Source organism: Perissodus microlepis, chromosome 23 (assembly GCF_051167445.1).
Source record: "Perissodus microlepis isolate ML-2025 ecotype Zambia chromosome 23, ASM5116744v1, whole genome shotgun sequence".
Classification (NCBI taxonomy): Eukaryota; Metazoa; Chordata; class Actinopteri; order Cichliformes; family Cichlidae; genus Perissodus; species Perissodus microlepis.
The window spans coordinates 17,581,908-17,595,459 of record NC_140482.1 but is presented as its reverse complement, the minus strand read 5'-3'; the positions used below and the strand labels follow the sequence as shown (position 1 = coordinate 17,595,459).

The 13,552-nt window shown below is 39.6% G+C and overlaps 1 protein-coding gene across 2 annotated transcripts in view; it reads left to right on the top strand.

Annotated features, from left to right (window-relative positions):
* acvr2ab (activin A receptor type 2Ab) overlaps positions 1–13,552 on the top strand; it is a 76,246-nt gene that overhangs the window by 51,811 nt on the left and 10,883 nt on the right. The window contains exons 5-7 of one of the 2 annotated variants that reach the window (XM_084922045.1): positions 360–383; positions 8,918–9,061; positions 10,751–10,894. In XM_084922045.1, the coding sequence (XP_084778171.1) occupies positions 360–383; positions 8,918–9,061; positions 10,751–10,894 (312 nt within the window). The remainder of the gene's footprint in view (positions 1–359; positions 384–8,917; positions 9,062–10,750; positions 10,895–13,552) is intronic. The other variant, XM_084922046.1, reaches the window with a different exon arrangement.

Sequence of the window (13,552 nt, the reverse complement as noted above, 5' to 3'; positions counted from 1 at the left end):
ACTTCTGTCGGGAAAGTTTTGTGTGTCTGACATCAGCGTGCTGTTGCTGTTAACTTGTGTTTGTTTGGCTTCACTGTGATCTTCTGTTCTTTTCACACATCATTCAGTCTCTATTTTCAGCATCATTTTAAGTTCCTAAAATGTACCATCTTGCCTTTGGAACCATGCTTATTAACCTCTTCATGATCCATGTGGGATAAGAAACTAGAAGCCCTGCTCTGGAGCGCAAGAGGGGAACAAAAGGTTATTCAGGGCTGACTTATCATGTCCTGCTTTTTTATCTGCCTCTATTTCATCCACTAACTGAAAGAAGATGGCAATAATTTCTCTGTTTGCTTCTTATGTTCCTTTTCAACAAGCACGCCTTTCACATTATGGTGGAGGTAAGAGCAGTTTAAATGAAAACACTGTTAGTTTTCCCTCCTTTTTGGGTTCAGAGCTTGGTATGAATTCTCCACCTCAATCCCAGACCACCATTTTGTGTCTTGTTTAGTTGACTTTTCTTTTTTGTGCCTGGATTAATTGCATGGGTGGATGGTTGTGTATTTTTTATTTTTATTGTTTCTTGCTGAAGATGCATTGTGCATGGCGGAAAATGGCCAACGCGGCTCTGAATGCAGCCCTCCTTTTATATTTTTCTTTGTATGAATGTCCACCTGTGATGTTTATGTAACACATTGTGTGTGATGTGACCCAGTTTCCAGAATGGTATCTGCTCAGACCTATGGCTCACCATTTTTCCATGCAGAGATGGCAGAGGTGTTTGAAACTGAAACTGCGGCTTGCTTTTCCATCTCATTTGCAGACTGAGGAGGAGTACAGATATGTTTTTACATAAGTAGGAGCTTTGCCACTTATGTGGAACATTTTTCAAGTGAGAGAGTGTAAATTGCTTAAGTACAAGGGAAGCATAAGCCTCTTGCAAATGTACCTTGGCTCAAAATTTAACAAATTGGAGTTGAAGTATGGCGCCAGACCTTTCTGGAAAAAAAAAAAGTAACTCACTAAATAACTCGGGGATTTTAGTCCCTGGCCTTGCTCCTTTAAGGTCATGTCAACAACTTTTTGTTGTTGACATGGTCTCCAGCTTTACGGCCATATCAACAACAGGAAATGACCTTACAATAATGGAGTTTTAGCCAGAATACCTACTCATTGTCCTAAAACCAAGCTTGGCATTTTGGTTTTGTTAGATCTACTTATCTGCACCTAAACCCAGGACACCCAAACCAGACTGAAAGACCTGTTTTGATGTAATAGATGAAGGTGTAACTTGATTAGGCCATAGGAGATGGTTGAGGGTTGGGAGGAACGGCGTGAAGCAGCAGATTCTGTTTTCCTGTTTCCTGTGGTCTGCTGACTAAGTGTAATGCGCCCCCATTTGAGGCCACAGCGCCCTGCGATCGGACAAGGGATCCGGTGACTCCCACAGGACGCCTGGCGGGCTGGGCCCCCTCGTCAGGCTGAAACCCAGAAGAAAGACGAGTTTTCAGAAACGATGGAGAAAAGAAGAGCGTCCTGCAATGACAGGTCGTCTTCAGGATTGTGTCTGATGCTTATCAGGCAAATCCATAGTGGCTTATATCTTTAGGGTTTTAAGATGACGTTCTCATACGTTTTTGTTTTTTTGTTTTTTTGCCAACATTGGGGTTTTGAGCATGACCACATCCTTCTGTGATCAGAGTGAGCATCAAATACTTTTCAGTTTCACTGTAACCCAACACAGGCGAGGCTGAGGAAACGTTAATACCATGCATGTGTTTACTGACAATTTATTGATCACATCAACACCAAATCAGTTTTAATTTTCAGTCAGAACAAAATGTACCTGAGCTTGTTGTTCTGACAAATTACTATGCACGGTAAAATGGTCCTGAGCTGATTTAAATACTGAACAGAATCATAATCAGTTATACTGCCAAGAGCGATAGATGCACTGGAATTCTTCTTGATTGCTTTTTTGCAAGCTTATGTAACACAACAACTCCTCTAATTATACTTTTATTGTCAAATTGGAATCGGAATTTAAAATGTTGGACTACAAAGCCCAGGAAAGACACAGGAATTTGACTTGAGACAAATTAGAAAACTGTTTTGTAACAGTGAACAGAGCTCGTGTCCTTGTATTATAGCCTGATTTTATTACCGAAACCATGATCAGAATAACAATCATATCAGAAAGTGAGCTTAAAGTGGACATGTTTTTCTCGTTTACAGCTCCTCATTTATATTTTCGGACTCAAATAGAGTAGCTTTGTGTGATTCCAAGTTGAAAGTAACCCTTAATTCAGCCCCTCAATTCATCTTCTTTCTGAAACGAGACATTTTCAGAAACTTTCATCTGATTGGCTGTTCCATATAAACACGAGGTTTGAACAGCAGGTAGGTCAGGCTTTTGTGCCCTCCTGACATCATATAGAGCAAAGAGTATTACAAACTCTTACTTGTATTTACTCTGACCTCATCATTTTTAACTTTGCTTTTCATGTTTATTATGAGCATCCACTTCTGGAACGAGATATATTTAACAAGAAAATAAGCATAATAACTCCTTTTTAATGGATGTACTAGAAACTGCTTTCATCCTCTTTTCTGGCATAAAGAGTCCTTCAATAGCAAGTGTTTGTTGACCTATTTTCACTGAAAAGTGTCCCCACTCATATTTACTGCTAAGCTATTCTGTTTATTCTTTTTTTCGCCCCCGTTCTACTTTCCTGATTCTGGAAAGAAATGATAATCTTCACCCCACCTTCTCCGGACCTCGTCAGATGTTGGGTTGTCGTAAGGCAGATTCATAGTCTTACGTTGGTATCTCTGTACACAGAGCAAAACCAGTGTTGAGGTTATGGTTTCATACATGCAGTCACTCAACAAACATCTGATGGCTTGGCATTGGTTGGAATGGAGGTTTGAACCAGAAAGGGAATTAACCAGTTACCACGAAGAGAAAGAAGGCTGAACCATTTCTCTTTGTTGTTTAGGTCATGGTAAAAATCAAAACTTTAAAGTCTTGTAATGCTCATTTTCTAAGTTATGGTCCCCATTAGAGTCAAAAAGGATGATGAAAGCAAGGTATTCTTGAGTCAGGCTCACCCCTCAGTGGTCTCACAATGTTTTAAAACACCAAGATGGCAAAAATGCTCAGTTTAAATATATAGTCAGTCATTTTTCTGATGCATTCTCATAACCGTTAAAAGTATAAAGTTTTATACATACAACATACAAAGTTTTACAGCCTCTTAAAGAGTAAATAGATATGAATACACATTGACAGCTGAGGTAAACAGCAGACTGACAGCCTACAGCCACTACAGATGAACGGCAGCCAGAATAGGCCAGGCCTACAGCAGCCACTCTAGCTAGGATTATGTACTTGAATGGGAATGTTTACTCTTAATAGTGAAATTTTTTTACACGGGCTTTGCATACACTTGCAAAGTCAACGTTGAGGCATGACCTTCAAGGAGCCTTTAAATAGGTTAGGATCATAAATCAGATATAATTTAATTCAGTTTTATTTATCCAGGGCCAAATCACAATAACAGACACTTTATATTGTAAGGTAGACCCTACAATAATACATACAAAGAAAAACCCAACAATCATATGACCCCCTATGAGCAAGTGCTTTGGCGACAGTGGGAAGGAAAACTCCCTTTTAACGGGAAGAAACCTCCAGCAGAACCAGGCTCAGGGAGGGGCGGCCATCTGCTGCAGTCGGTTGGGGTGAGAGAAGGAAGACGGGATAAAAGACCTGCTGTGGAAGAGAGTCAGAGATTAATAAAACACACTAGAGAAAGGAGGATGCTGTTAAACAGAAACGTTTACTTGCATATACATTAAAACATCCAGCAGATACTTCCAAAACAAGATAGACTAATTCACCTTGTCTTTTTTATTTTGTATTTTTTATTAGTGCCATCAACGTTAATCTTGTCAAAATGACGTTAACGCCATAACCGCATTAATGCGGCAAATAGCCGTACGTGGGGCTGCACGGCGTCAACGCATTAGCGCAGTTAAGTCGTTAAAGAAGGAAACCTGACTAAGAGGGAAGCAACAGAGACAGATGCGGAAAGACATTAAATTCAGTTAACAACAATAATTGAATGGTTTTATATATAAACAAATTCCCGTTACCGAGGCGTCAGATACATAAAGACGTTCAGTTAACCGTAGAATAGAGTACATAATTGTGAGTAAGGTCGTCACAGTTGGTAATGAATCTGTGTCTGATTATACACAGTCCAACTTACAAAGAAAGTGAACAGAAGCATTTATATACAACAAGTTGTCCCCATCAATTTCTGTTGTACACGAAAAGAAAAACACTGCTTATTTTCTATTATTTCACTCATATAATTAAAGGTTCTTATGTGATGCTATAGAAGCACATCACACCACACTTTCAATCATCTATCCTGCTGCTGCTGGTTGATCTAAAAGTCCAGACTGGGAGAAATCAGATTTCTGTCCAGTTATTCTTTAACCTATCCCACCTGCCAAAGGACAGGAGGTTGTCAAGTTCATTGATGCACAAAGGTCTGAAATAACAGCCTGCCAAATCCTTCGACTTTAGTTAATAATATCAGTAAGGCTCAGCCGCCAAACTGGAAGCTAGCTTTCTGTGAGTACAGTACGTGCTCCCCAGTCATGGACCAGGCAAGTAAATGATTTGTTAAAAAAAAAAAGTTTTGAGTTCATCTGATCCTCATTGAAAGTTCATGCCTATATTTAAAAACAGTATCAAAAACAGATGCATAGAAACATTTGTGTGAAACTATACTTTGATTATTTTGCTCAGTATAATGTGTTCTTAAAAATGTTTTCAAGCTGCCATCTAGAGAGCGTTTGGGCCGCTCTGAAATCCAACCTCTGCACCGTGGTGGGTAATTTTCCTCGTCATTTGGCTGGCATTTGGTGTGAAAGCAGTGTGCAGACAGCAGGTCTGCCTCACAGCTCTCTGTTAGAGGGAAAAGGCTTTAAGTAAACACACCAGTTCCCATTCCAATCCTCCATTCCCCTCGCACTGCCCAGAAGAAATGGGCAGCCTGCTCTATATATCTACCAAAAGCAGCAGCAGCAATTATTTCATTTATTTTTTTTCTTACATGCTTTTAGATGTTGCAAATTGAAAACACGATCCCTGGGGAGCAGCTTGGTCCTAGAGAAAAGGCCGTTTGACGTGCACCTTCTCGAGACAGACCTCACGACTGCAACACGTCTGCATCATAAATGTCTGTTTTCAGACCTCGACTTTAATCCGTTTGATGGATATTAAGAGGTTTCTGTGGAATTTTTGGTTTGAGGTGCAACGTTATTATAGTAAACTAAAACTAGGTGTGAATGCAACGCTAAAGTTAACTAAAATAAAAATAAAAATTAGACCTTTAGGGAACAAAACTTGAAACAATTTTGTGAGCTTGGGAAATTAAAATCAGAAAAGTCTGAAACTAACACTGAAACAGTAAAAAACTACGCTAAATTTTCAAGCAACAAAAACTAAAGAAGATCCGCTCTGAAAACTACCTGAAACTAAATTAAATTAAAAGAAAAGTCAAACGTTAAATTTAAAAGCATGAATTAGAATGAAATAAACTATAATAGCTCTTGTTAGGTGCTAATAACACAGCCAGTCATATACAGTCATGTGAAAGGTTTCACCAGACTCTGCACTCTTGTAATAAATGCAGTACACCCCATGATTTCATTTTGCTTGCATAATTGAAAATAAAGAGTCTTGAATTCAGTAGAGCCACGTTTAGCAAAAATAACTTGAAGTAATGATTTTCTGTGTAACTTTATCAGCCTCTCACATCACTGTGGAGGAATTCCGGCCCGCTCTTCTTTACAGCATTGCTTCAGTTAATTGAGGTTTGTGGAGGTTTGCTTATGCACAGCTCTCTTCAGGTCCCACCACAGCATTTCAATCATGTTGCGGTCTGGACTTAGACTGGACCACTGCAGGACCTTGATTCTTTTCCTTTTCAGCCATTCTGTTGTAGATTTGCTGCTGTGCTAGGGATCATTGTCCTGTTACATGACCCTGTCAGATAGACGGCCTCACATTTGACTCTAGGATACTTTGATATACAGAGGAGTTCATGGTCGACTCATTCACTGCAAAACAAATCCAAATCACCTCTCTACCACCATACTAACAGCTGGTATGAGGTATTTGTGTTGATGTGGAGCTGTGCATCATGACCAAACATCTCCACTTTGGTCTTGTCTGTCCAAAGGACATCGTTCCAGAAGTCTTGTGGTTTTTCAGATGGGGGGTTTAGAAACCTGCTGCCGTGATCTTTTAGAGAGAATAGGCTTTCTCTTGTAAACCTTCCAAGCAACCCACACTCATTCAGTCTTTTTCCAATTGTACTGTCATGAATTAATATTTAACATGCTAACTGATGCCTGTAGAGTCTGAGATGCAGATTGTGGGGGGGTTTTATGGTTAACTGAACATTGCATGGTCTCACCTTGGAGTTAACTTGTTGTAACTTCCAGCAATCTACCAAAACTTGAGCTTTAATAGAGATGCTCACACTTGCTGATAAACAGTTAATGAAGTGCATTTGATTAGCAGCACTTGGCTGCTGCTCCCCCTCTTAATTCCTATGGAAGCCATAAAGTTGGGCCAGCTATCAATAATGGATTTAGCCTACAGCCATGTGGTTTAAAGCCAACCGATGTCCCTGGCAATAGATGTGCCTGATGGAAAACCTGGACAGCACCTTATTTGTTTCATAAAGGTGCTCGGAACATAATTTCAGACACATACAATTGTGTGTAAAAATGGCTGTACTTCCTGAACAGGTAAATGCAATGAATCAAAACCAGAACTGTGCACTTGAATCATATCTTGATTGTTTGATTTAAAACCCACTGTGGTGGTATACAGAGGCAAAATTAAACAAGATTAGCTCAGTATGGACCTGACAAAGGATGCGTTGTAGGCGTGTTCACTATATAAAAGTCCTCTTGCACTGCAGAAGGAACAAAACTTAATTGAATTTAATTTGTTTGTAGCCTTTCTTTATCTGCATCCATAGATTTAATTATATGTAGTTAAAAAATAGTTTGATGTATGCAAACTATTTCTGTGAGCCGACCAGACAATCTGCCACTTTTTGTTTGCTTTAAAGTCAACTTCTCCAAGAAAAAGAGGCAGCTGAGGTTATTTTGTTGTGTTTCTAAAAACTTTGTTGATTTACCCCCACCCTCTCAAACAGTGTCTTGTGCTTGCCAAAACGTAATAAAATGATGAGATTTAGTGAAATGCACTTTAAGGCTTCTTCAGTCACACAGTAGCGCTTTGTTTTGTGTGCACTAAAGGCCAGAGTTCAATTTCATCTTGATAAAAATCTAATTCATAAATGTTACTAGACGATATACAGTTTGCTCCTGTAACCGCAGTAATCTTGCCGTAGCCGCTTCCTCGACACTTTTTTTTTTTTTTTTTTTTACTGCTCCTGCTGTTAAACGCTCCTTGGCATGGGCTCATTTTTAACAGTTGGTGTGCGGCTTAGATCTGGCTCATGTTTGTCTTTAAGAAAGGTCGTATGCCAAAAACCCTGGATGGTAAATCCAGAAATGAGGTAATATTTGTGCCCTGAAATGCACGTTTTCTTTTCCTTCTGTAACCTCGTCGGTTAGAGCAGCGCTCTTAAATCTGTTAAATCCAGCAGAAACTCAAAAGAGAAACCCTTTCTTTCTTTTACGTGAGCTTAGCGAAACACTCGGAGTGACACGAGTGCACTCCTGATATATTATCGTCGCGTCTGAGTGGATCCTGCAGGCCTCGGGGTCTTGAAACTTGCTGCAGCTCATCAGGCGCCTTGTAAGCCTTCAGTTCAAGTGAAAACATGAACATCGCGAAGGGAAAAAAAAAGCTCCTTCTTTTTTTTCTTCTTCTTCTTTTCTTACTGACAGCAGAGGCATGCAGCTAAAGTCAAGGTTTTACAGCAGCGTATCTGGTTTCATCAAACGCCATCAGTCATGTGCTACTCTTTCTCCTCTACCTTTTATCCTTTGGAAATGTGACTCCTGCACTGCATGCTTCTTTTTAACCTTCTTCCCCACCCTCGTCCTCCTCCACCTCCCTCTCTCGCGTGCTCTCTCTCTCTCTCCAGGTCTCGCTATCCTTGCTCGCCCTCTGTCCTCCTCTGTGAAGTCACATGTGAAAGTGATCAGCTTAATCCCGATCACCAGCTGTGTTTAACCTACTTTAGATTTGGAACACTTGGCTTTACTCTCTTTCACTTTTGTTTGTGTGGGATTAGCATGAACGCACAGCACACGCATGCGGTCTGACCTGCCGCCTTTGGCTCTTAAATGTTTTTATTAATCCATAATTAAACCCTTGCCCAATTTCTTTGTGTGCCTTGCTCAGTGGTTAATCTTCCAGGTTTTGTTTTGTTTTTTCCAACCACCGCCAGCGCACACATTTCATCTGCTGTTTGTCAGATTTAAACTGGCAACCCTCCAGTTACAAACCCGCTTCTGTAAACTTGAGCAAATGCAACTCCTCGGGGGGGGGGGTTAATTGAATTTAAAATGAATGTATCCGAACCCTGCTCGGTATGCCGTGTCCACACAGTCATATGGAGGCTAAACTTAAATGTGCAGCTCTCCTGAAGCGGACTTTCCCTCATTAGAAACAACAGAAATTTAAAAGTAAATAAAGCACCGAGGCACCACTTTGTGGAAGAAGTCTATAAATGTAAGTTGTAAGATTTAAGATGTGGAGATGTTGGCAATTCTGCTGGCCTAAGCTCCTCAGGCACGCTGTCACTGTGAGCCAAACAGCCCGGTCACCTTCAATGTAAGCCCGGTGCTATTTTAATGCTCTGCACAAGAAATAAATAAATAAATAAAAAGAATAAAGAATAACACCCGCGTCTCTGTCTCTCTGCAGGATCCCGGACCCTCACCCCCGTCCCCAATTCTGGGACACAAACCTCTGCAGCTGATCGAGGTGAAAGCCAGGGGGCGCTTCGGCTGTGTGTGGAAGGCGCAACTGCTGAACGAATACATGGCTGTTAAGATCTTTCCCATCCAGGTACACGTGCTGATGTTTCTTCTTTTTGTTTTTTTACTACAACTGTTACATTAGCCTGACAACTCTTACACCCCCACAAAGTAAAGTACTAAAGGAAAAATGTTCACTGTCTTATCAAATAAAGGCAAAACTAAATAAAAAAAACAACAACTATAAGAAGTAAAGGAGGTGATTCAAAAACACACACATTGTGAGTATTAATCATTTATCAAATGCCTGTCCACATATCTTCACTAATGACTGTAGCCTGTCACCGCTGCCTTCATATGTCAAAAAGTTATCATGTTTGATATATGACAGTTTATTCAATTCAGTTTTATTCATATAGCACCAAATCACAACAACAGTCAAAAAAAATAAGGCCCTTCATATTGTAAGGTAAAAAACCTACAATAACAGAGATAAAACACCAACAATCAGACGAACCCGCTGTGATGAGGCACTTGGCGATAGTGGGAAAGAAAAACTCCTTTTTAACAGGAAGGAGTCATCGACAGAGCCAGAGGGAGGGGCAGCCACCTGTTAGTCGCTTTTTTCAGAATAGAAATAAATACATACGATTGAAGTGAAATAAATACTGTAGAAAGGGATTTATAGTAATTTAAGGTCTTAAAACAGGTGTGCCCAACATTTTTAACATCAAAGACATACTGCTGTAGTTAATGAAATAAATATTTCAGCACATCTCTTAAATTGTAAGAAATAAATTGTGTCATTTGCACCCGTTTTAAGAAAAGACATTTCTGTTGTAGATAGTCGACAAAACAGGAACAGGATCCATTTAATTTTTGAATGTATGTTTAATTCCAGAAATTACACTTTCACGTTTTCCAATACTGTCCAATTCTACTCTTTACCGGGGAGATTCTGGACTTATATTTGACACTTATGAACATGTCTTTTCATGTCATTTAAACAAAGACGGGCAGTGCGTGATTAAAAATATTCACCTCACCTAGTTTTTCTGATGGACTAAACTAACCAAAGCAGCTAAAACCTTTTTTGTTCGTTTTTTAACAATGCTGGAAATCTTTTAGATCCAGCCTCTAGCGGCTGTTAGAGGAACTGCACATTCCTTTAACTAATAAAAACTAAACTAAAACAAGCAAATCCACTCTGGGAAGTAACTGAAACTAAAATGAAATCAAAAGGAAATAGAAAGGAATAGAAACTGTACCAACTCTGGCTGTATGTGTTTAATTTTCTGGGTAAAATCTAGTTTGGTTACAGGAAAATTCTTCTGATAAGCTTCTTTTTTTTTTTTTTTACATTGGGCTAGTGTATCCATTATTTTCTCTTCATGCTGGAAGCAGGGAATAAATGAAAAACAGCTAATTAAACTTGTAGCCAACAAGTCTGACAGCTTTTCTAGTGGAAGCTTTACAACTCATCCCCTTTTTTGTTATTTCTGACCTTTTGATAAGCAAAAATGTGTTTTATATTTGAGTAATATTATTGGGATTATTTGGGTGCCGAGTGTCTCTGTTATGAGATGAATTAGAGCTTCTCGGCTGTTTTAATAATGAGTAATAATAAAGCTGCATGTAAAACAAAGAATAGACTAAAATCAGTCTGCATCTCCCAAACTTTCTAACACTAGTCGTGACCTGGCTTGTACGTGTTTTTGTCGACTGGGTGGCACGGCGGCATGAATAACATCTGCATCTCTGCCTCTGTGCTCGTGTCTAGGACAAGCTGTCTTGGCAGAACGAGTACGAGATCTACAGCGTGAGCGGCATGAAGCACGAAAACATCCTCCACTTTATCGGCGTGGAGAAGAGGAACAACAACCTGGACCTGGAGCTGTGGCTCATCACCGCCTACCACGACAAGGTACGCCGAGAGGGCTGCAGAGATGCATATTCTTTTCTTTACTGAGTCATTTTCAATCTGAGTGCACTAAAGCAGAGTACACTATAGGAGACCGGACTGTATTTCTAAAGCATTCATTCCTCTATATGTTGTATATTTTCTCATTGCTTCATCAAACCTCTCGCACTTTGGGGACGTCTCAGACCTCCAGGCTCGATGACCTAAGCTTCATGCTGAACCTTCAGTCTGCTTTGTATGCCAGGGTTTTGTATACTACACTGTGGATCTATTTCAAACCAGTTTCAGGATGTTTTTACATCGATACGTCATTTAAGTCTAAAAATTGCTTTATGAGTTCAGCTTGATTTAAGACCATCAGATAAAGAGGAGCGAATAAGACAAACAAAAGAAGAACAAAAACGTGTTTTATTTTGCTTTTTCTGGGGTATCTTAAGTGCAATCACTGCTTTAGTTCATTAAAATAAACAGGCTGTTGCTTATGTTAAGTAGCAGGCGTGCTCACAGGGGCAGCCTTTGGGTTTAAAGACTGCAGTTTCTCTAGTGGCCAGTAGAGGGTGACGACATAAGTGAGTCAGTACCCATAGATCGCCATGTTAAAATGTCAAAATTTATAGCTGATATAAGCAGTTTTTGTCTCTATAGCCAGTTGTCCTAAATTAAAAAAACAGGGTGACTGTTTTTATAAGTCATCTATTTATATTTTAAAAAGTCTTTTTAAGTTTGCATTAGTCAGTCGTAATTATTTTATTTACAGAGCTTCTTGATCCCTCTGTGCTGTTTTTGGCTCTATCTTAGATTAACTGTTAAAATTCTTATCACATTTTATTGTTTTGCTTTTGCTTTGTGGAGCAAACGAACCCACATTTTTGAGTTAAATCATAATTTCAAGATTTTTTGAACCTTTATTTTGAGTTAAGTTGAACTTTTGAGATATTCAAAATTGGAGTTGCATCTAAATTTTGATCAGTTTTTTAGTTACTGCGTTGAATTTCAATGTGCTAACCCACAATCTTGAGTTGTCAAGTTGTAATTCTGAGATAAATAACCCAAATATATAGTTCAACTTTTGAGATGCTAACCCAAATTTTTGAGTTACAAATTTTTTTTATGTAACTATAAATTTTGACGTTTAGCCAAATAAATTTTCTTCAGTGGCAGAAATACGCTTCCATAAAGTATAGTTACTTCTGTCTTGAAAAAACAAACACTGAGGTTTAAAACACTAGTGTTCGTTACTGATGTCATTGTGGCCGTCTCCATCCTTTATCTACAGTCTGTGGTATGATCCCTACTTTTTTCTTGTTGCTACCCAAGTAACATGTTGAGCTGATGGTCTGGATGTCTATACGACCTTATTTTAGTGCCATTTTGAACTGTGTCAACAAGTCCCGATAACAGTCCATGTTTACTGAGCATTTATCCATATGTATCCATATCAAATTTATGATATACACCTGCATTTAAACCTGGCACAGCCACTCAAACCTTTAAAAAAATAGCTGTAAGATCAAGAGATCAAAGCCGGTATACATCTCAGTAAAACAGTTAAAACTCAATAAACTTGGGCTCAAGTTTCCACAGCTGAAGAAAAGGTTAGAAACCGTTGCAAGTGTTGTTTAAAACACATCCAACTGGAGCGCTTCAGATCTGTTTTCCAGTCACAGTGTACTACAGCACATGTAAAACAATTCTCTGATTTCCCGCCTGATTTCTCCCACTAACTGGGTTGTTTGTGTCCATGTAAGCTCAGCATATTGCTGAGCTTAGTGTATGTTATTGAGTTGTTTGCTGGGGGGTTTTTGTGGGGGGGGGGCAGTTGCACACAGATCTAAAAAGCTCCAGGGCGACCATCTAACAAAGTTGTAAACACTGGTAAAGAGGGGGAAACATGCATGAAACCTTCACATTTTATCGATTCTGTTTGGTGCCTTAAGATCTAATCTATAGTTACAATACGCCTCATGATGCCTTTCTTTTTTTTCTTTTTCTTTTTTTTTCTTTTTTTTTGTGCCTAGAAAGTGGGTTTGAGCTGTGTTAGCCCCCTTTTGTGCTCCACTCACCCTCCATGCTGCAGCCTTTGTAGCATTCGGGGCTCTAAGTGCCTCTGTGTTTTGAGTCATTACCAACCTGGTGGAGAGTGATTCTTGTACGCTTGGCTTGCCCGAAATTTCCCAGCCAGACCGAGGATTTGAATCAGCGTTCCTAAGGAGCCTTCATCGCGTGAATAAAGGTTGAAAAATTAAAAGCTTGTGGGTGTGGCGGTGAGGCTTTAACACTCACAATACAACTCTTGGAAAGGCACTCAGCTCTGGAGTGGAGTGAAGCTCTCCTAGAGGGAATAACACTGGAGCTTTAAAGGAGGAAACTGTAATTATTCTGCAAGCACAAGTCTTTAAGCTTTGACCTAAAAAGAGCAGGTGTCGAAGTGTTGGCGTCTGTCGCAGCTGATTTATGTTTGATGCATCTGAGCAGCTTTATGGTGTGGAGCCGTGCACATGCAGCAGCTTGCCGAAGAAAAAAAAATCCCTGTAATTTATATCTTTTCATATATTTCCACCGCAAGGATATTAAAAGCTGTCACGCAGAATATGCACGCACGCACGCACACACACACACACACACACACACACACTGGAAAGCTTTCATCTGAAGCTCAGC